Source organism: Hoplias malabaricus, chromosome 17 (genome assembly GCF_029633855.1).
Source record: "Hoplias malabaricus isolate fHopMal1 chromosome 17, fHopMal1.hap1, whole genome shotgun sequence".
NCBI classification, from domain to species: Eukaryota; Metazoa; Chordata; class Actinopteri; order Characiformes; family Erythrinidae; genus Hoplias; species Hoplias malabaricus.
This window is the reverse complement of record NC_089816.1, coordinates 10,118,312-10,141,858: the sequence shown is the minus strand read 5'-3', so window position 1 is coordinate 10,141,858 and position 23,547 is coordinate 10,118,312. Positions and strand designations below refer to the sequence as shown.

Sequence of the window (23,547 nt, the reverse complement as noted above, 5' to 3'; positions counted from 1 at the left end):
AAGTAGAGTTCATTCATCTTCTTTCAGGTTTTTTTTTTTTCTTTTTATGTGTGTGTGTGTGGGGGGGGTAGTAGTGCACGGGATTTGGAATTTTTTTTGTTGGATAGACAAAATAAATTATTAGTTTTATGTTATGTTTTGAACATAAAGATGCCTACTTGCAAAGACATTGAAAGAAAATATAAATAGGTAAAGTCATATTCCATGTAATAGGCACAGTGATTTAGTATGAATTACATCATCTATGCTTCCAGGTTTTTTATGCCATTGTATAATTCATGATTAAGCCTTTCTACCTTTCTAACCAAATAAAAATGATAATATATTGACTGAGCTTTGGGGCGTGTATCTAACATTATGGTTGGGAGAACAATCCAAATTCCAAGGGCACTCCCTGTTCTGACAAAATCTGTTCAATATGCATCTAGGAACGTAGAGCCCGTTTCAAAAAATGAGGCTTAGGCATACTGTTGATTCTACGAGGAATAAAATCCTGCCAAATAAAATAGCTCTGGGCTACATCAGTGTGTGATTGGAACTTGCCACTGGCTATTTCTTGAAAGGTCAAGCATTTCCATGCTCAGTGCAGAAGATGTGTGCAGTGACGCTGACACAAATTCTGATATGAGAACCTTGAATTACACAGCAGAGTCCTGTCTGCAGGCAAAGAGAATATGCTCTCACTAACCACTGCTGCACACTGCACAAAAATGTGGGGGTGAATATAGCAGGACAACACAATATTATTTTAGTTAAAGTGAGATGCAAGAGAGCTCATAAGCTGATGAATACTATCCTCAAAACATTTAAAACATCACAACACATTTAATAAAGTAAAACAAAGTGTGTTACAAAGATTTGAGTATGAATTATAATATATATAGAAGAAGATATTCATACAATTTGGAGAAATGCTGCATTTTATATTACACCTATTTTAGGATGCCCATGCTTATTTAAACCTGACAAGTCAAGTCACATGATCACAGGGTGTAGGAAATACACTGGACTGCCTATTGCCCAGTCCTGACTAACACTGAAAATGTGTCACATATTATGAAATATGAAACTGAACACCCTACACAGTTGCATATTTGACCGAAGAATTAACCCGAAGAATGGAAAAATTTGCAGTTTCAAAACCAGATTAATGTAATTATGTCATACATATTTTCACCATAATATTTAACCTCATAAAACTCAACAAATCACTGGTCAATGTGGTATCCCACAAAGCAAACCTCTCTTAAAATATAGGTCATACTCTGGTACACTTAACATACTCACAGCCTTTCAAGGCTTGTACGATTTGTACAACCAGCACTCAGGCAACTGCAACCACCTCCCACTGGCTATTGATCGATTAAATTGTGCAAATCCAATAGCTGCAGAGACATCACTCTGATATGGAGATATAATAAGCTGCATTACTCATTCTTTAACACAACTAATGGATCTGTTTGGTTTGTCCAGGCAGTAGAACATTTAAGGGTCTTCCAATATGTATTATGTAACAGATCATCTATAAGCTAAGAAAAATAATATTAAAACCTAGTATGTTTGGGCAATGAATATCTGTCTCATGTCAGATTTAAATCTTAAAACTGTAAAGTATTTATAGGAATCCTCTCTGGAGAAAGCATCAAAGCTAACGTGGAGTGGAGAGCAGGCTACTGCATTTACCATGTGTGGGAGGATATTGTTCAGCACTCCACAGAACAGAATCTAACCTGCAACATTATTCTTTCATTATTCAAAATAATGGTGAATTTTAGGTTTAACTTCACTTTATATCATGCCAAAATGTTGTTGAGCCATACCAGAAGAGCAAAAATAATACATGGGCTTCCTAACTTGTCCTAAAAATGATAAATTAATTGTCCTATGGATGACTTTTAAAAGAAAACTGTTTTATAACAATTTTTCATGTGTATGTAACTTTCGTGTATAAAGTTTAAAGAATGTCCTTATAATATTATAGATTTTCATAATCAAGGGGTTTTCCTAGAATGAAAAAATAAGCCAGCACCCATTTAAGAGTCTACCTTGTCTCATAATCCAGAAATGTATGTCAGAAACATTCATTCATTTTCTTTTCCGCTTCTCCATTTCAGGGTCGCGGTTGTCAGAAACATAATGTGCAAAATTCTAAAGTTGTTCAAATTCATTCAAAATAGCTGTTAGGTACAAGTTATTCTTTTTTAGGGAGCAATGTTTTCGAGAATAAAAATAAGAAGGGTGCTCTTTGATTTTTATAGAGTACTGTAAGTGATTCTAAGTAACTGCTGAAATAATTTGTCTCCAAAAGTCCTCTTTGAATTGACCACCACCACCCAAACGCATGCTTTGCTTCTAAGAACCCACTTTGCCTTTCATAAAACAAAGTCAGTTCTATAGGGAGTAATAATGTCCCTAAACATTTTTAGCAAGTTTACAGCCTTTGCGAGAGTCATACAAAAGCAATTAGGTCCTCACAGTGTGGCTGACATATAAAGCTCTTCTGGCATACCTTGGAGCTGATAGAGAAGTAATGCATCTCATCTTTACAACCCCTCTTACCGTACCTTATTTCTTATTCAGCACACCCAACACTGTGCCTGAGACCCGTTATAGTGGCAGGACGATAAATTATCCAGCTATTTAATGCAAAAATAAACAGCAAACGAAAGACTATATCAGGTCAGAGAAGGGCAAGTTGTACAAGCCAAACAATCAAGATTTGGTACTGGATAAATTGAGGGTAGTACATGCCAGTTAAATAAAGAATACATAGTACATTGTAATATAATTTACATACATGTAATTGTAATTTAAACTTATGAATGGCTTCTTTATCTTCAGCAACTATTCGCCTTTAAATATTAATGACTTCAGGACCCCGGTGCATGTAGTTAATCACATATGCAGATCATGTAACATTCTCAAGTGATCAGAGCTACACAGATTAAATATTCGGGTGAAGAAGCTCTGATATGTTCCTCCATAACTAAAGCAAAGCCCCACTGGCCCTTATCACCCCCCCCCCCCCTCTTAGAGTGGAAGGACCTCATGTTGTAGGTTATGTTTAATTAAAGAGAAAGGGAAATGTACGCTATGTCATAAAGGGCTTTTTTGAGCAAGAAATTGTCTCAGCTGCCCACATAAAAGATAACTACAAGATGGTAACTCTACAACAGAAAACAAAATATTTTGGGATTTTGGACCATGTCTAGTTACAAAATTACAAAACATTCTGCATTGAAATTATAAGGAAAATAAAAATGGGAATAAATAGAGATACATTTGTATTTTGGTCAGAGGTAATATGTGTTTTGCTTGTATCTGAGGAGTTAGCTCATACTTTATGATGTCCGTGTCAAAACATCAGAGCCACCTCTGGACTCTTTCATATATCTGTATGTGATCCTTGCAGCTTGAAAATATCAGCATGATCACCTGCCCTTGACAGCTGCCCAGAGAGATATGATAATGCATTCTGTATGAGAATCAGTTTGCTGAACTCACATGGCATATTTTCATCTTTCTATATACCATGAACCTGTAAACAGAGCAGATCACAGGGAATAATTCTCCTCTGCTAAAAATAGCGAGAGTGTGAGCTCTGTAATTAATCTAATTTGAACTGCCGTATGCTCAGACCTGACTTATGGTAGCAATGCACGTTTGCCCTCTGAGGCTAGGACATGAGGATGGGCACAAGGAGTGCTTCACATGCTGTTTTTCTGGATGGACTGTGTTCCTGAGGCCTCTGATGGCACTATCACAGCCTTCAGTGAGATTTACTAAGTAATTACACATTTAGTACCCAAGCACAATCCTGAGACAGTGCTCCTGTGTTTTATTGAAGAGTTTAAATTTAGCAGATGCAGCTGTTAATAACACACTGAAAGTGGTACTTAAAGTAAGCACATATTATTGTGTTTTACAACAAACAATAGCTAAATTAAACCATAAAATTAACCCGCTAAATTAAAATGTAATACTAATTTGTGTCTACCCAGTTATTCGCAAACTATAATAAAAACAAATCTAACACTGACTTTCAAGAAATCACTTTTTATAGAGTGGAAATCCAACTACACTGAATGTACTTTCAAATGTGTACTCTATTTTTAACTAGAGTATACAATGTTGAGAAAATTTTATATTTTAAGACCTAAAACAGAGCATCAGATTAAAGGTTTTTAATGCTTTCAACTTAGAGAGATAAAAGAAAAATCAATATCCTCTCTTGCTTCATATCTGAACAATCCACTGGTGTTTCGGTTGATCCTTCCATTGTGAGAAGACAACACTGTGGGTCTGAAAGGATGTGTATTTCCCTACCAAGAAGTCAAAAGCATACTGTGTTGTTTGAACACTGGACTTGTTGATGTGCCAGAGCCCAAATCAGGGATTAAACTTTAAGAAGTGTAAAAGCTGTATTAAATGCAAATATCAGACTAAATTTTGAATATTTTGATATTATATTTATTTGTTGTTGAGGCTTTTTTCATTTTCTTGTAAAACTTTGTCCTTTTCACAGTACTTTGGCAGTAATTGTGTTGATGTACACATGGATTCACATTAATTTAATAAACTACTTTTGCAGGATTGCTTGAAATTTGCAGTGCTCTAAAGTTGTGAGAAATCTGATTCACCACAATGTTCTCCCAAACAACAGGACTTTGTAGAACAGGGACCAGACTTTTAACAAGTTAAATGTCAGCAGTGGATTTGCTCCGTGAAGGGCACCAAAATAACAGTTTTCGATTGTTTGCCATGGGTCTGAGGGATTACTGCGATGCTACACAATAGCATGTAATCTACCGGTCTGCAGGGAGAGTAGCTCAGAATTAAAATTATCAGAGCGCTGGGAAGAAGCCAGATACAGTGTAAAGTCCATGTCTATTGAAAAAAAGAGAGGAAAGTTGGTAAAAAAAAATTATGGTAAGCTGCCCCCTTTGGAATACTCTGGTCCTCAATCCACTTATTTACGGAGTTTAGTTCTAATGGTTTTAATTTGAGCCCTGACAAGTGTGAAGGAAAGAGATATGGAGTATCACACATTTCCAACTGGGCTGTGTCAAACAAACATGTTATTGCATCTCTTCCTTGCACAGCATTGCACACTTTCTAAAACATTTCATCAAATAACATGACAAAACTGATATGTGGCTAAAGCACAAAACTGTTTATAAGGTGGTGTGGTACACACCTATGAAGCTACAGGCCCTGCAGTTAACTGGACATTTTCTTTCCACTACATTCTAAGGCTCTGATGTCACTCAGGACAGAGAATAGATTTAAACAAGTGATCAGTCACACAGAGTTTATGCTTAATATTTTGCATATGACAATCAAATTATAATGGTTATATAATATATAATTAATATATAAATTATATACTCACAGGAAAATTTGAGATATTGTTTATGTAGAATATGCCCTCTAGCTATTCACATTCATCAGTGGCCAGTTTCAGTTTCGCCAAGAGCTAATTGCAGTATAGTTTAAGCAGTTATTAAATAATCATTCTTTGGCCTGATGTTAGAATTTAATGTTGCCAATGACAGAATTTTTAAATTTTAATTCATTTTAAAATCTTAAAAGGCCTCTGGGAACCCAAGCTGTAAAATAATAAAGTCACTGAAAGATATAACAACCTTCCAGAGTCCTCACAAACATTTCTTACACATCCAACCGAATAGCTATACAGCATACAGATTTACTCCTACATCTAGTTCGACTAGTGTGACCTCTAATGTACTGAGACCAAACACGCTGTCTGTCTGTCTGTTCTCAGGTTGATTTTGAGCAGTTACTCTAGGATGAGCTCCAACTGCTCAGACGAGTTTTTCCAGGCCACAAACCATGCAGAACAGACCTTTCGCAAGATGGAGACTTACCTGCAGCACAAGCAGCTGTGTGACGTGCTTTTGATAGCTGGAGATCACAAAATCCCTGCACACAGGTTGGTATACTCCCATCCAAATCATAAGGTTTCACTCCCAGCTCTTCCAGCTGAAAGCAAAACAGATGTGGAACTGAAAGTGGGAATATTTACCCTGAGCATCGTTTAATTTTTTAAAAGCCTTATGCATATATGCAATACTTCTTTACTTCTGTACTTCGCTGTTTGAGCTCATGCAATAAAAATGTAATGCTCTGCAGATGGGGCATCAACCAACCACAGCAACAGTTAGGATTTTTGCTTGTAAGTGTTCTCCCTTGTTTACAATTAGCTCCTGTGTTTTAATGTTATTCAGTAGGAGAAAGCTCTTGGTAGTCAAGCCTCACTGAATACCTCAATGTGGCACTGAGCTCAATCAAGGTCTGTTCCACTCTACATGATTTAGCCTGGTGACAATAAGTGCTGCACCACACTCTAAGGTGTAATTAATGCTGCTCCCTCTAAAAGAGAACTTGTTAATGAGGAAAAAACACCTTTATAAAGACCTGCATGTAGTTCTCTACTGAGCTTTATGTTGTTTCTTTTTCATTTTTGCAGACTTGTCTTAAGCGCAGTGTCCGACTACTTTGCGGCCATGTTCACCAATGATGTGCGGGAGGCCAAACAAGAAGAAATCAAAATGGAAGGTGTTGATCCAGAGGCACTGAGATCGTTAGTTAATTTTGCATACACTGGTTAGTACCTATGCATGTACACAATGTATAACCACTGGCAACATAAAGTGAAATTTAAATGCTTAAAACCTCTATTTATTTAATGGTTAATTTCATGTGTGCCATGCTGTTTAGGCAACATTATCCTATAAAAGTATTATTATCATTATGCTAATAAATGTATATATAACTGGGCATTTTTATATATGTATTACTTCCTATAATCCTTTTTAATGCATCAATATGAGGTTTACCAATATTTCTTATAGTCTACAGCAAGAAATCCTCTATTTCACTCCAGCATATTTCCTTTTTGATCTATTAAGTTTCTGTCACTAACTTCTAACAAAAGGAAATTGCAGGACTTATTTCACATCTGTCTTTCTATGCTTTCTCTGCTGGGTGTAGTATCTCCGACACAGCTGCTAGAATTTTTTTTCAGTCAACAATCCTCTTCAGCACAGAGTGTTAACAGGGTAGCTGAGATGTTCCACTTTTTTCTCCTCTGACTTCACAGGTGTCCTTGAGCTGAAGGAAGAGACGATCGAGAGCCTATTAGCTGCAGCCTGTCTTCTCCAGCTCTCACAAGTTATTGAGGTCTGCTGCAATTTTCTAATGAAACAACTGCACCCGTCAAACTGCCTGGGGATCCGCTCATTTGCTGATGCTCAAGGGTGCATGGATCTGCTGAATGTGGCCCATACCTACACAATGGTAGGACTGCTGCTGTACTTTAAACAGTCTTAATAACAATAATTAAATCATTGGCAAAAGATTCTTAGCTTTCTGCGACTTATACAACATAATTTTGCTGTTATTTATTTATTTTTTACTTTGCCATGTAAAAGCTGAGTTTAAACTAGTGGTTTCAAAGTCTGTATTCTATAATCACAGTTTGAAGCTTGCAAGGAGCAGGACTGGTGCTACTATGATTTGAAAGGTCAAATAAGGGAAAGGCTTTAACATTGTTTTTAAAAATGCCAGCATTATTAATTCAGCATACTTTGACATCCCTACCAATGTTTATTGTATTTAAAATTATTTATGCATCCACATTAAGTGACTGATTTGTGGGTGTCTGAGCAGATTTCTTGTTGCGTGAGAAATGTAGCAAAACCAAAGTTGGCCAAAAGGGTCAATACATTAAGTATTCTCTGGGGCTTCAGGATCTACTGCACACGTTTGTCAGATGACATGCCTCTGCCAAAGAGCGGAAACAACTGAGGAAGATGGCTGTTATCTCCTGAAGGACATCTGCACAGGCTGTTTACATAGAGCTTCCCAGATCTGTGAGGTTAATCTAATCAGAGAGCACAAGCAGGGAAACTTCCTTTTCAATCACTTCAGTAATGGACACAGGGCGAGCAGAATTTCCTGGTCTACCATCCGCTGTGTCCAGATTAAAAAGTTATATTTTGATAAAGCTGTTTTTCCATTTTTCTCTGTGAAATCCTGACATCCCTACAGACACTGCAGAGTGTCTGTAGTTTAAGCACTTTGCTGCTGGATCTCAGTGTTAAAGATATTGTTGGCTTTAACTCCTTCAGAGTGGGGATGACTTTGAAAATGTCAGAATGTTTGCTAGGTGCCTGCAAAGAGCAAAGAAGCCAGAGAAATTTAGAGACCACTTATTTATGAGTTCAGAGCTGACATCACAAAAATAAATAAACACCTCATGTTAAACCCGCCACTCCAGTCACTTGATTGTCTCAGCAGGGTGTCTTTCAGATTAAACCTTTTTCAAATTCATGTTGCAAAAACCCACTTAACATATCACCAAGTGCTTCCATAAGAGGATCTTAAGCCAATGTTTGTAGTTAAGCAGAATACATGTGTTTATTAATTGTAAATAGGAGTGTGCTAATAATTGCAAATAATAAATCTACATAAATGTCATTCCATAAAGAAAGAAAAAACAAAATCCATATTTAGGAGTGGCTAGAAAAATATAATCAATTAATCTTGTTAATTTAATTCCACTTCTTAGCTAAGCACTCAAACCCTGCCGATGGCTTTAGATGATACATGGCTACTTGAATCAGATTCATGATCAATACAGTGTCTGCAGCGTATTCATAGCATAATCCAATAAAATCAATCACAATGGATGCAAAAAGTAAATACTTTGAGTAATGTAAGTAATGAAGAAGCATATTTAGAAATTACTGCTTTAAATCTTACCCATGGAACATTACAAAGAAGTGTTTTAGTGGTCAATCACAAATGTCCTTGATGTGACAACTAAGCAAATCATTACACCGAAGGGCATAAGTAAAAACTAATAGAGATATGTGAAAGGACGATTCCCTGCAGATATAAGGGAGATATCTGTATTAGAAAGTACAGCTACAGACACAGATTGGCGATCAGATAAGGATAAATAATGACTTACTGAGGTTTGGTAAAACATATATATTCATGAGGCAAATCCTGTAAACTGCATACTGCAGCTTATACAAGACTTTAGTGATTGAATATAATTAGACTGCATTGATCTTTCAGGAACACTTTCTAGAAGTCATTCAGAACCAAGAGTTTCTCCTACTTCCTACAATGGAAATAGTGAAACTATTGGCCAGTGATGACATCAACGTTCCAGATGAAGAGACTATTTTCCAAGCACTGATGATGTGGGTGCGCTATGATGTGCAACACCGACAGCGGGATCTAGGAGTGCTGCTTGCATATATCCGCCTACCCCTTCTGCCACCTCAGGTTTGCTCAGGACAGACACACCGTTCACAGAGACGAAGCATTTGATGCAACTTAATGCAATAACTCAAGGCTGGGGAACAAAGGACATTAATGAAAACTTAAATGTTTGAAGCTTCTGTTGCTTTTAAATGGCTTTAATGGCTTCTGACATAAAATATTCTGCTAAATATTCTCTAGGGTTGAATGGCAAAATAAAATAGTAATGGACAGCTGAACCATAATATAAATTGATCTCCAATACAAGAGATTTCCTGTTGAATGATGATATTATTCATTATGTTGTAGCTTCTTGCTGATTTGGAAAACAATAAAATGTTTTCTGAAGATCTGGAATGCCAGAAGCTACTGATGGAGGCCATGAAATACCATTTGCTACCGGAACGCAGACCAATGCTACAGAGCCCGAGAACCAAACCACGGAAATCCACAGTCGGGGCCCTCTATGCTGTAGGAGGAATGGATGCCTCAAAAGGTAGGATGATTATTTGGTCATTGCCTACTACTGCTTTTACAGTGAACCTCTGCAAAACATCATGATTTACAATAAGACTTCATTCATTCATTATCTGAAAGCGCTTATCCAGTTCAGGTTCGCGGTGGGTCCAGAGCCTACCTGGAATCATTGGGCGCAAGGCGGGAATACACCCTGGAGGGGGCGCCAGTCCTTCACATGGCAACACACACCTACAGACACTTTTGAGTCACCAATCCACATGCAACGTGTGTTTTTGGACTGTGGGAGTAAACCGGAGCACCCGGAGGAAACCCATGCGGACACGGGGAGAACACACCAACTCCTCACAGACAGTCACCCGGAGCGGGAATCGAACCCACAACCTCCAGGTCCCTGGAGCTGTGTGACTGCAAATATCCATGAACATTAAAACATCCATTAATAAAAGGTTTAAACAAAAACTACGCTTATGTTTTTTTTTTCTGTTTACCTCAAACGAAGCCACAAGTTTTACGTAAGCAATGTGTTTCTTTAGTTTCGTGCTGGAGATTAGGGACATTATATTTTGTATAACAACATTAAAGCATAACGCATAAAAATGTCTGAACGGTGTCTGCATTAATTAATAATGTAGGTGCTGCTATGCCATTACACCAATAGCATTCATCCGCTTTTGTTCTTTTATTTTTAGCCCTTAAATAAATACGACATATCTCTATCATCTGAAATTCTACATGTTATTAACGTTAGCCTATTTTCAGCATTAATTATTAGTGTATTCCTATCCTCGTCTTCTGGCTCAGGTTTTTCTTCGTCTTTCTTTTTCGTCACTGAAATTTGCGTTTGTTTTGAATAAAAAGAAACTGAGCGAATGAAAGGCCAAATGAAGTCTTAAGTAAACTTGGCTCTGTATCGTAGTTTTTCAGTTCAGTTCTGTGGATTTACCGTCGGTTTACAGCGAGTTTTTATATTTATAGAGAGCGGTTTGTCTCAAAATACTTGAAAAACGCGTAAATGTTAGTCCACAAATTAAACACAAATCACAAATATTTTTCACTACAGACAAATAAATATATCAAAATCTGTATCTCACGGTGTGCAATTGGTACAAAAACAGTTAAATTCGTGAATACACGTTTAGCTATGGTTTTCACAGATATTATAAACAAATGTGTTTAAATTTACATTGCATATATTTGTAAAGTCATAGTCTTGAATTAAAAATGTATTTATAAAGTGTTGAATCTGCATTTGATGATCAAGTTACTCGCCTTTCACTCGATCCACACACAGATACAACCTCGTTCACAATTGTGGCCAACAGGCGAACAAGCCAGCGCTAGGTGGCACTGCTGTCTCTCCCCAGTGTTTCAGGACTGACCTGCTGCTCTCAGGACCGCCGCAAAACGATCCCCCGTAGGCGGGACCGTGACTCCATTGGCTGCCGCTGAAAGTGATGGACAGCTAAATCTGGCTGCTGATTGGCTAAATTAAAGTGATAACCAATGAGGCGACTTGGTCGCATGTTGGCCACATTTGTGGATAAGACTGCATTTGTGTGTGGATCGAGTGAAATGCGAAAGGAAATTCTCAAAATCCAACCCGCGAGAGGAAATGAGCAAAAATACGATACAGAAAACAGGCGAGTAACTTGATTCAACACTTTATAAATATTTTTTTAAATTTGAGACTAGCTGTGACTTTACAAATATATGCAATGTAAATGTAAACAACTGTATTTATTTTCGCATAAAACTATGATATATGAAAACTAAAACATGTATTTATGAATGTAACTGTATTTGTGTATTTGTACAAATTGCAGACCGTGACACATTAGGTTATATTTATTTGTGAAACATATTTGTGTTTAATATGTGAACTAAAATTTACACATTAATCAAGTATTTAGAGACTAATCTCTCTCCATAGTGACCTCCTGAATTTGAAGTCATTTCAAATAATGTGATAAATGCAGCAAAATACGACACCTACAAAGGCATGCATCAACATTCTTGTCTCTTTTTCATGCTTTTTCAAAGTTCAAAATGCTCTCCGCCTCTTGGTACCGTTTCTCGAGACAAACACACACAGCCATACCAGAGGGAGCAAATTTTTTTTTTTCATACAAAATTGTACAGCGTGCAAACTGACAGGAGAGCTAGCAAATGCTGAGGATATATCCTCAGAAGTTTTATAAACTGTTTTTTGATTAAAAGGGACATGTCATTAAAATTGTATCACATTATTCCGTAAAATATATCACTTTATTCATTCATTCATTCATTATCTGTAACCCTTATCCAGTTCAGGGTCGCGGTGGGTCCAGAGCCTACCTGGAATCATTGGGCCCAAGGCAGGAGTACACCCTGGAGGGGGCGCCTAGATCACTTTACTTAGGTTCAACTCTGTTTCAAATTTTAACCTTTCCTCTGGTTATTTAACTCATTATATTTTTTACCAGGGTTGTTTGCGTTCAGAGACATTTATTCGAAGCTATTTACATAATAATATGTGCATAACAACTGTGTTTACTGAAGATATTTTTTTAAGTCTCAGCTTAGCTTTTAGTTCAAATTATTTACAGAACCAGTTTTTTTATTTTACAGTGAACGTTGTAGAGGTTGTAGCTCCAACTTCAAAATTCACCTTTCTCCAGGGCAGTCCAAAAATGAATGAAGGTCACATTTGAGACAAGCAATTTGCCCAGAAGAAAATGCATTGTATTTATCACCTTTTGTTGGTTTAAGTTATTTTAAATGTTTTATTAAAATGCTGGCAAACCAGGTGGATATTCTTTCAAAACGCATGCAGGGGGTTTATTTTTTGTCTCCCCCAGTATTCTTTTTGACATAATGTAGGGTCAGTCACGAAACCAGTACTGTAGGAACCAGCTGCAACCCTGCAAATTATATCTCAAACAGGAGCTCATCAGCCAACAGCAATATGTGACAGAAATGGCCTTTAGCCCTCAAAACTGTCAGAACTACTCCCATGTCAAAATTCAAGCACACAGCAGCTGAAGGTAATGTGCATTGCATGTGATGGCAACTATCAAATCAAGAATATAAAAGCATTTTGAGCAAAATGTTATTAGTCAGTAGAGCTGACCACTGCAGAAATTAAGGCAGCTGCCAACCAAAGCTCTCTCATGCTCTAAAACATAAAACTTTAATAAGAAAATAATTATTTAAATTATTGATAATATTAGTGGAATGGACATTTTCATGTACATTTACAGATTTTGGAAATAATAATGCCTGGGTTGTTCTGTATTGTATGTTATGGGCTTATTTAACCCAAATGTTAATTAGTGTAAAGGAAAAGTAGTGTAAAATGTATTGTTGGTTGAAACATGCTTTTATTAGTAGTGAAACACTCACTCACTCATATACATACATACATACTCACTCATGTTTAGGAACTACTCCACTGTGGGGTACTTTCAAAGACACGTGTCCTAGTTTCAAAATGCAATAACTGCTTTCACTGAATTATATCAGAGCAGCTAACAGTAACATATTGTATGTTTCTAAACTAGTCATTTGATTTGAGAAAAAAAAATGTATCTAAATTTCAACAGATGAAACATTAATCAAAACCTCCCTGTGATTTCAGGTTCCACAACAATAGAGAAGTATGATCTTCGCACTGACACTTGGATCCAAGTTGGAGTCATGAATGGCCGGAGGCTTCAGTTTGGTGTGGCAGTCATTGATAACAAGCTCTATGTTGTTGGGGGAAGGGATGGCCTCAAGACATCCAACATGGTGGAGTGCTATGACCCAATAACTAAAGTGTGGTGCACCATGCCACCCATGTCAACCCACCGACATGGACTTGGTATGATTTGTATTTGTTGATTATTACCTTAATATCTGTTGACACATATTTATATTGCTCACTATTGTGGGACAAAACCTTGACTCACTCAATGGACTCATTACCAGGACTACAGAGCATGATTTCTTTCTCTTGGGGAATGAAAGATTGCTGTAGCTGACTCACAGGGTAAAGAAAATATGCAGTTTAAGCAGCATTACAGAGTGTCTTTGTGGGCAGGAAACACTGTATTTTACCCTTATCACTGCAGTACCAGGAATCACCCTCAGCATTAAGTGCCCACCTGTTAGCCCACTCAGGCTTGTCCATAAAACACAGATGACTCATTCAAAATGTGCTTCAACAGTTATGTCCAAAGCTAGCACATGGGTTGGTTTATGAAAAAATGGCCCGCTCCAGAAGACAAGAAATGTTTATACAAGAAAGGTATAAATAATAATAATAAAAATGTTACTTCTACAAGTAGAGACAAAGCATTTCCCAGAAATACATTGCTTGAGGCAATTTCATGTTTGTAAATAACATTCGGGAGTAATGCATTAAATTGACTGTAAAAACATACCAAATATTACAAAGATTTGAAGCACAGAAGATTGGCTCTGCATAAGGAATTATTTAGCAGTCATTGTACAATGTTCTAATCTAGGTTATATAAGATAAAGCAGTTTAAAGGAGCATGAAATGTGTTTGTCATGCGCTTTAAAAGTGTAATTGTAATAATTAAACCTTGGACCCTGAGCCAAAAATGTCAGTATCCATTTCAGTTCTCCAAAGATTAAACTGACAGAGCCTGTGAAGAAAACATACATTGATTACCCAAAGGCTATTTGCGTGTACCATGTACAAAATAACAAGAATAAAAATGTACTAATAGCAAACTTATTTATATGTTTTTTCTGTAATTGCATTTGGAGCTAATGGAGTACAGTTCAGACAACTCGATTATCTTCCATGGATAGAAAGCCTTGTGATGCTATAAGTGAACCAAATATTGGCATAATCAGATATCAGTTTGTAATACTGTGGAATAAATAAAAAAGTAAAGTACACAACTGTGATAAATACAGCCACACATTTGTTCAATTTGCATTAAAAAAAAAAAGAAAAGAAAAATATATTCAGAAGATGTTTCTGTGGAGATTAATATAGTTTATCTGTGCAAGGAAATGAAAGTCACAGTAAAAAAAAAAGTGTTCAAGGAAGTATTCAAATATATAGAGAAATTGCACTCCTAACAAAGGTGAAATCCTGGTAGATCACAAACTATCACCTACAGATAAACAGTACTAAATGCATCTTTGAGTGAAAGGAGAAAATCCAGCTCCAATCTTGTTTCAGATTATAAATAAATTCAAATTTCTGTCCATTCTTCCCCTGCTGGAAAACCTATAATCAACAATATTGTTCTAAAATGTTAAGAAGCTGTTACTGAGGAAAGTGTTTGGATTTTTCATGTATATGCACAAACAAAACCAATAATGCTCTGTGGTCTTAGGACAATAGACTGGCCAGGACTGATACCTTAGCATTAGTGAATGTGTTTGCGGTAACTTGGATTGTGAGAAAGAGAAAATACAACCGGCTTTCAGAAATATTCCCTGCGGATTTATTTGAAAAGCAAATCTTCTGTTAAAATGGAAGTATTGGTAAAATCTTAACACACTAAATACAGTTAAAAAAAGTTGAAATATCTGTACATTTTTCTTTTTTTATTGCTATTGAGGCAAAAAAAAAAAGAATAATGTGAACATAATGACATTTTTGACAGAAAATATAATAAGGGTGATCTTTCATATTTGTACAGTACTGTACATGGCACTCAATTTTATACCTAACATAAAGAAAATTAACTGCAGCGTTTTTCTGCGTAATATACAGTACCTTCATAAAACCAGCACTCAGAGGTGCAGCATGAGGCCTGCACAACATTGCAATATAAGAGTCATTTCAGAATGTCGGTCAAGGGGCAATTTATACGTCGAGAGCCAAAAAGCAACAGCCTGAGATTTATAACCTTTTCTGCAGAGGTAGCAGCGAGATGCTGCATGAATACATAATACATGGTAGTGTCTCTGTGGTTCTGTCCTCAGGGTCCGGCCACTGGTAAATTTATTCAGCTCTTGTTCTTTGTTTAAGGGAAAGCCCTTTTGATTTTCATCTCAATTAATTCAAATGTCAGTGTCATTTAAATTTGGATTTTTTTTTGTAGCTCTACACACAACAAAAGGCATCTTCTGAGAGATAATTCTAAGCCTTTGCAGATACATATCATTACTTTGGACAAAAGCTCATGGTCTTTTTCCCCCCCTTTCATTTGATAAGGGATTGCCGTGCTGGAGGGTCCAATGTATGCGGTGGGAGGTCATGATGGATGGAGCTATCTGAACACAGTGGAGAGGTGGGACCCCCAGGCCAGGCAGTGGAATTATGTGGCTAGTATGTCCACTCCTCGCAGCACTGTGGGAGTAACTGCTCTCAATGGAAAGTAAGGGGTTTTCTCTTCTGTAGCTTCTGCACTTGCACAAAAATTATATGTATGTAATATGATATAATACATTTTAAAGATAACTCTGTTTGCTGTCGTTTGTGATATAGAATAATAATGAACAAAGTATGTTACGAATCATAGTACATATTTATTGGTACTACATTTAGAGACCCCACACACTACAGCAGTGGCCAACTGAGATTAACCAGGACATTCATATATTTATTGATTTAAATTTGTACACACTTAATTATGTAATGATATGGGAAAGGAGAAGATCACCCACAGGGATGAATTTATGAATTGCACTTTTTGGTTTATTGATGTCTCCCAGGCCTTCTCCTAATAGCAAACCGTGCTATAGGTTCTGCCTTGAATATGCAGTGTTGCCCTGAAATATCTGGCCAGGGAAATAATGGGCTCTGAAACCAGCAAATCTCCAGTGCCTTTTACATTATAGTTACTTCAGTGTTTGGAAAACTGACAGAGGCTGCGCTAGTGTTTGTCCTATCCAATGAAAACAGAGGCCAGCTGTACGTCTTACTGAGAGCATTCACTGACACACCCTGAAGTATTTCCAAATTCAGTTCAAAAACACAACCTTTATGTTTATTCAAGCCCCGTGTCCTACTTCTCAAAGTGATTCATTGAGTGGATTTACCAATCGGGCATGTTAAAACAGCACGTGAACAGTACGCGTTTTGTCATGTTCAACATGTAACTCAGTGCATGTCCTTAGTTTACGTCATATTCAGCCAGATATCCTTTTTATACAAATAATTACTTTTTGCAAGAGTTGATATATTTGAGGAGTTCAAAAGATAATCCTCTTGTATAAGGCAAGGAAAAGTCAAAGGAAGGCTAGATTACTGGAGTTTTACATATTAGGAAAAGATAAACAGAATATACAACTCCTAACAATCACACAGAACGCAGTCAAGCACCAAAATTGTCACAATCAGATCATCATGCACCATAAAATTTAGGGCTTTCATTATGAGAGAGTTTTGTCTCAGATCTGACAGACAACTGAATGCTATGAGACTGAAAGAATTTGTAGCTGTAGCTGAGAAAAAAAATGCAGGCTACTTGTAACACTCAACTTTGGAGGTGTGAACAGAATATCCTTTCAGTTTTTAAGAAAAGTTCAGAAGCTTCAAAATGTTACATTTTAAAGTTAACATTTTTGACACAAAATTTCTTTTTATAAATTTATATCATAAAACTCAAATTTTGTCAGACTGCAATTGGCTGCCATCATATAGGTGCTTCAATATTGGGAAGGCACTCTTCTTATTAGAAGTCCTTGAGAAGCTTTGGTGCTTTATATCAATGTCTTTGTTTATGTGTGTTGTTGTATTATAATGTGATAATGTGGTATGGAATAATGTAGGTCAGATTTAGTAAATGAAACAAAGGATTACAAAGTTGTAGTTGTGTGTGACCTCGTGTGTTTGTAAATTGGAAAGGCAATTCATTTTGAAGCTTTCAGCAGGATTTGGACGTATTAACACCTGCATAGTTTTGCTGATTTAAGGAATTACAATTAGGTTTGTGTTCAGTGTAAATACAGCTTGTTTAACTATGTACATGAGAGAGGAACAAAACTCTCAGCCTTCTATGTTTCAGGTTCAGAATGCTTGTCAATTTTTAATAGTACATTTTTTTGTATAGGTTTATCTCCAGTAAGAGAAAGTGAAAAGCAAAAATGCCTGTTCTAGGCAGTAAAGGAAGGTGGTCTCTGACCTTTGCACAGTGATGTATTGTTTGTTTAGCTAATTAGAATGACTGTAGTCTATTCATGTATTGTTTTTATGCTCTATTTGTGTACAAAATGTGATCTCTGCTGTGATATATAAACGTGTTATCTGCAATGCATTGTTTCAGATTGTTTGCTGTGGGGGGTCGTGATGGCAGCTCCTGCCTGCGGTCGATGGAGTGTTTTGATCCCCATACAAACAAATGGAGTATGTGTGCACCAATGGCAAAGCGGAGAGGAGGTGTAGGCGTGGCCACATACAACAGTTTCCTCTATGCAGTCGGTGGCCATGACGCACCAGCTTCAAACCACTGCTCTCGACTCTCTGACTGTGTGGAGAGGTAAGAATGAGAGGGAAAATAATCTCTCTAGAACAGCTCTTTGCTGTGCTTTCCATGCCCTGATGTCTTAGGCATCAACAGGGCTGCAGTTCACGAAAGGTTTTTCAGCCTACACGACTAGGCACACCTTTTTCAGTGAAACCGCAGTTACATTACCACTGTGGAATGTGTTTTTCAGCACACAAACTCATAATCTGGCTTCACACACCCCCTGCTGATGCTTACAGGCAACAGCAGCCTTCACCTGCAGCATGTTGATCTCAGTGGTAGGCTTGAATTAAACAGCGTGGCAGAATACTGGATGAATTAAACCCAGCTAATATAAAATATAATGAAAGAATGAACAATAGTGAGCTAGCCCAGTATGCTGCAGGGGGAGGTAGGGCATTATTTATTGAACTGCTTGTTTCTTTGCACCTGCTGTAAAATACTGCAGTAAATTAATCAAATTTACACCCAGCAGATGGTCATTTGAGACAGTCATAAAAATGACTGAAAAGAAAGCTGCAGTTTATTCATGCACTGTGATATTGCTCAGCAGGTGCTGGCATCATGCTTCACAAACATATAAGCCCAATCAATTAAGCAGTGATTTTAATGAATGCACACTATTGATGAATTTTTGGAGTCACTTTTTTCTGGAGTGCTTTTGCTGTTTTAGTGTGAATATTTTAATTGATATTTTGATGTTTTGTTGTTTAAGTGCATGTTCTCTGTAAGCATCTGCAAACTTAAATAAACCATTACTGATTGTTTAGCAGAACTGTGTATAACAGAATAAGTAGAACATAATATGTAGTCTGAAAGCCTGTGAATAAGTCATGCCAAACTATATTTTATGTTTATTTCATTCCAGCATGTAAAACTCAGACAACAACTATGTTCAGAAAAATGCCAGATACAGACAATGGCAAGTCCGTTCCTTGTGAAAGATGTGTTAATTTACTTTCTGTTCAAAAAATAAAAAACATTTTAACAGGCAGATCTATGGAGCTGTATTAGGGTCAAAAGATTTGTTCATTTGAAAACAAAAATCTTGAGATTGAACTTTGAAAAATACAATAATGTATTCAAAAGCAAAATATTTTTTCAGGATAAAGCTGCCAGCACAGCAACAGAACCAGTTTAGATTAAAGCACAATTTAAGGTGGAACGGAACATCAGACTAAGAACCTGGGGAATAAGAAGCTTATTCAGGTTCGTTACCGGCTCGCTGCAGCTTTGTCCTGACGGAGTGGACGCCATCGCCAGCAAAGTGCTGGGAAACTAAAGTGTGGCTGTGGAACTACGCACTCTGACAGAGTTAATAGCTCTTTTACTGCGATAGGTACCAAATGTTGTCTAAAAGAGCTCACAGTAAAGGACTTTGTCACTAGAGTCAATGTTTTACACTGGATATTGCATATACCATGATAGTTCTCATTGTTAACACTGATGAAGTTCCTCCTTCATTGCTGTGCTGTCAGTGTATATACCATGCCCCTCTCCACTGATGTCCCGCCTCCCACTTTACAAAAGCGTCAGAGGTATGAAACTGAAAAAAAGGATTTGAAACTGAAAAAAAGATCTGAAGGTAAAAAAGGTATGAAATGAAAAACAATAAAGATTTGAATCTGAAAACATAAAATCTGCAATTAAAAAATATAAGACTTCAAATATCAAAATATATAGGAAAGTGAAAATTAAAAATAAATTATTTATTCAAAATTAAATAATTGAATCTAAATTCTATTTAAACTGAAAAATTCATCCTACACTTATTTTAATTTTGAATACATTGTTGCATTTTTCAAAATTCAATCTCAAGTCTTTCAGATTTTTTTTTTTTTAAATGAACAAAACTTTTGACCCTATTATAGCTCCATACAGAGCTACCCTAAAGTGAAGCAAATAATTGCTACCGTTTTTTTTTTTTTTTTTTTTAATAGTAGCTTGGAAGTGAGTTTCTGCTTCTGTCTCTATGAACTGCTGTTGCAGGTATGACCCAAAAACAGACACATGGACCACGGTGTCTTCCCTCAGTGTGCCTCGTGATGCAGTGGGAGTGTGTTTGCTTGGGGACAGGCTGTATGCAGTTGGTGGCTATGATGGTCAATCATACCTAAACAGTGTGGAGTCCTACGATGCACAAAACAATGAGTGGACTGAGGTGACTATTACCACTCTTAAAATTCATGCATGGACAACTTATGCCCAGTTTTTGATGTTGCGCACCTGTTTAGCATATTGTTCTAAATTTTGGAAATTTTAATGGCCGTGGGTTCAGATAGCACTTTTTATGTGTATTTTTATGTAACAATCTTGGTATTAAAGAGTTAGAGTGTGGAAAGCTATGAAGCACAGTATTCTTTGTGAATTCCCTAAGCAACTACAAAGAGGAAGTCAAAGCGTTTCCTACTATTCATCTCTTTTTCCACTTTGCCACAATACCAAGTACATGACACAGAGTTAACACCTTTTTCCGATTCAGCAAACATAGTGTACTAACTACCCATTCGTCCTGCAAGCATTCTGTTTCTATTATAACAAAACCTTGCATTTCTGAAAGGATAAGAAAAAGTCCAAAATGGTAATACTTTACTGTAGGTCATTGTTCATAAGGCTAAGTGACACTTATATAATCCCTACATGACAACCTATGTAAACCCCTATAATGGCTTATTTCAACAAATGTTAGTTGTAGCTGAAAATAACCATTGATAGTTAGCACACCATTATTAGTTTAGTCAGCTAAAGTATCCTATAAACTTCACACTTGTTATTTTTTTTTTTTTGTGGGGGGGGTATTTATTTATTTATTTTAAGTATAGGCAGGTTTATGTCAGCTGTCAAGTCATGAATATGAAAGTATATTATTTATTTATTTAATTTTATTTTAATTTTATTTCTTTGTGGCACTGAAGTCTGGAAATTGCCAAGCCATTCAAGCAACTTCACATTTAGTTTTAGAATCCAAACTGGAAAAGATATTTTTGCAGTATGCTCTTTCTGGACTCTATGCCAATTAGGTTCTTTTCTCCTGTAATTTGTCTTGGTAAAGTACTCCATTAATGTTTGCTTCAATGATGTGGGTTGTCCCAGTGCTGTTTGTAGAGAAACAGCCCGTTCACTGTGGGCTATGCGTTATTATGCTTATATGTGCAATACTTTTTCCTCTAAACAAGACAAAAGTATAAATATTTAAATACATGTTTCCTCTCACTGTAGCTGAAAATACCCTTTAAAGAAATGAGGATCATTTTCACTGGTCCAATCATCATGAAATATTCACAAATTGTACTAGTCAATTTTCAAGTGGTGTAACAATTAATTAGACGCATACAAACAAAAAATTGTATTTCCTAATCGGAGTGACATTGTTTTACTATAACACTAGCAATTCATCTGTATGTGGACCCCTCCCCCCTGCACACATAGTCTCTCTAATAAAGACTTGCTGTAGGGCAGGATAATCTGTCCAAGGAGTATTCGTCTGCATGCTGAATGGAAGCGAGGCACAAGAGTGCATTTGGTGGGGTCAGGCTTATAGACATTGGCCATTAACCTCTGTCTCTCTCACTGTTCTAGGAGGTCCCTCTGAACATCGGCAGAGCTGGGGCTTGTGTGGTGGTGGTGAAATTGCCTTGAGCACTCAAGCTTTCTGAGCCATGCTCTTACAGCAGACACACCAGCAGTAGAGAAACAAAAAGAAGAAAAAACTCTTGATGTCAACACTTGGAATGTTCTTTTGTGCTCATTCTTTCTCTCGCTTGGATGACAAGCTTGTGAGAGGCCTAATAGTAGAGTGTTGCTACAGTAGACAGAGAAAAGCAATGTGATTTATTACATCACTGCGCACCACATTTTCCATTTGACTTTTGGAAATAAGAATTTTTCTGAAAAGTATCTCAGCGAGAGAATTCAAGGAAAATGTGCACCAAAAGTCACTTTTACCAGAAGTATTAGTTTTCATATCCTGTTTACCTCATCATATATTATAATGTTTACCTCATCATACAATTTGAGGTCAGTATTATCATGTGCTACTAACTTTCAATGACCTAAAATGAAATGTATGTTAAAGTATAGAACAGCTACAAACTCTTTTATTTCAAGTTTTTTGTGTCTTTTGTGGGGATAAAAACCATTTTTAAAAACCACTGTGAGTACAACCAGTTGTGAGCTTGCCAATTAAACCTTTTTGAAATTGTTCATTCACAAATGTCATTTAAATAGACTTTTATAATAAGACTAGGTATAGCACGAAAATACTCAATGGACATTTTTAAGAAGCTGTCTCTAAAGTAGCTGCAAAACACCAAAGTAATTACCACGTTATAGTTGTCATGACTTTCAACGTTTACAAAATAGTGAATATACAAATATATCATATTGATATTTCACATTGCTGTATAGCTTTTTGTAATTAAATCATGTACATATTTCCTGGATCTGTGTTAAATGTAATTTAGGATCATATTTTCAGCATGCTGCTTCAGTATAATTGAATGCTGTTCTGTAATGTTTTCTGAAGCCATCAAAACTCGAAATCCATTTACGGAAGTCGGCACTGTTATATTATTTAAATTCTGGGATTTTTCATGTTTTGAATTTTTTTCCTTTGCCGTGTAGATTAGCATTTCAACAGTAACACTGACACCTGAAATTTATGAATTAGAACTTTATGGAGACTAAATGAATTTTGCAAGTGAAGTTTTGTAGTAAGCGAGATTCATATATTAAAGATATTTCAAAGTTCATTATTTTATATAGCATGCAAACATAAATAAATTTTTTTTCCACTTTCACCTGTGTCTATATGATTATTTTCTTGAGGAATGGTAGATTTTCATCACTTGGTTTACTCAACTTTGGTGTGATTTGTCAGATATACATCAAGACCAATTTTGCCAGTATCATGTAACTTGAGACATATTTTCATAGAGGTAGGACTGATGGAATGAGATGATTATTAAAAATTTTACACTGGTGAAAGGGGCCCAAATATCAGTGGGATGCATGTTTACTTGTAACCTAATTTTATTTCACTGTGAATTGTATTCTAAAACTGTTTTTGGAATCAATAACATCATACAATCATTTAGCATCATTTTTGTAACTAGTGTCAGTTGTGCAGTCCAGAATTATTGATGTTGCATTCAGGCTGTTGACTATTTGGCTGCTCTAATAATCACAATTTATTTCTGTTAGGCTTCACTTGGGAGAAAAATAAAGAACAAAGCAATTGTACCTTAACCTTTAAAAACTTAATGATTTATTTGTTGATATTCTGAAATGTCAGAAGATGAAAGTGGTGTGACTGACCCACTGAAATACCCCGGGAGATGACCAAGGCATGCAA

General features: G+C 36.5%; 1 protein-coding gene across 2 annotated transcripts in view; it reads left to right on the top strand.

Annotated features, from left to right (window-relative positions):
* The window catches only part of klhl4 (kelch-like family member 4), a 39,187-nt gene extending 16,197 nt beyond the window's left edge, over nt 1-22,990 (top strand). For both annotated transcript variants that reach the window (XM_066648890.1, XM_066648889.1), the window contains exons 2-11: nt 5,786-5,953; nt 6,491-6,627; nt 7,124-7,320; nt 9,109-9,321; nt 9,607-9,793; nt 13,394-13,618; nt 15,941-16,103; nt 17,994-18,206; nt 20,184-20,355; nt 21,774-22,990. In XM_066648890.1, the coding sequence (XP_066504987.1) occupies nt 5,811-5,953; nt 6,491-6,627; nt 7,124-7,320; nt 9,109-9,321; nt 9,607-9,793; nt 13,394-13,618; nt 15,941-16,103; nt 17,994-18,206; nt 20,184-20,355; nt 21,774-21,833 (1,710 nt within the window). In that variant the 5' untranslated portion in view covers nt 5,786-5,810 and the 3' untranslated portion in view covers nt 21,834-22,990. The remainder of the gene's footprint in view (nt 1-5,785; nt 5,954-6,490; nt 6,628-7,123; nt 7,321-9,108; nt 9,322-9,606; nt 9,794-13,393; nt 13,619-15,940; nt 16,104-17,993; nt 18,207-20,183; nt 20,356-21,773) is intronic.
* Nucleotides 22,991-23,547: the final 557 nt, after the last annotated feature.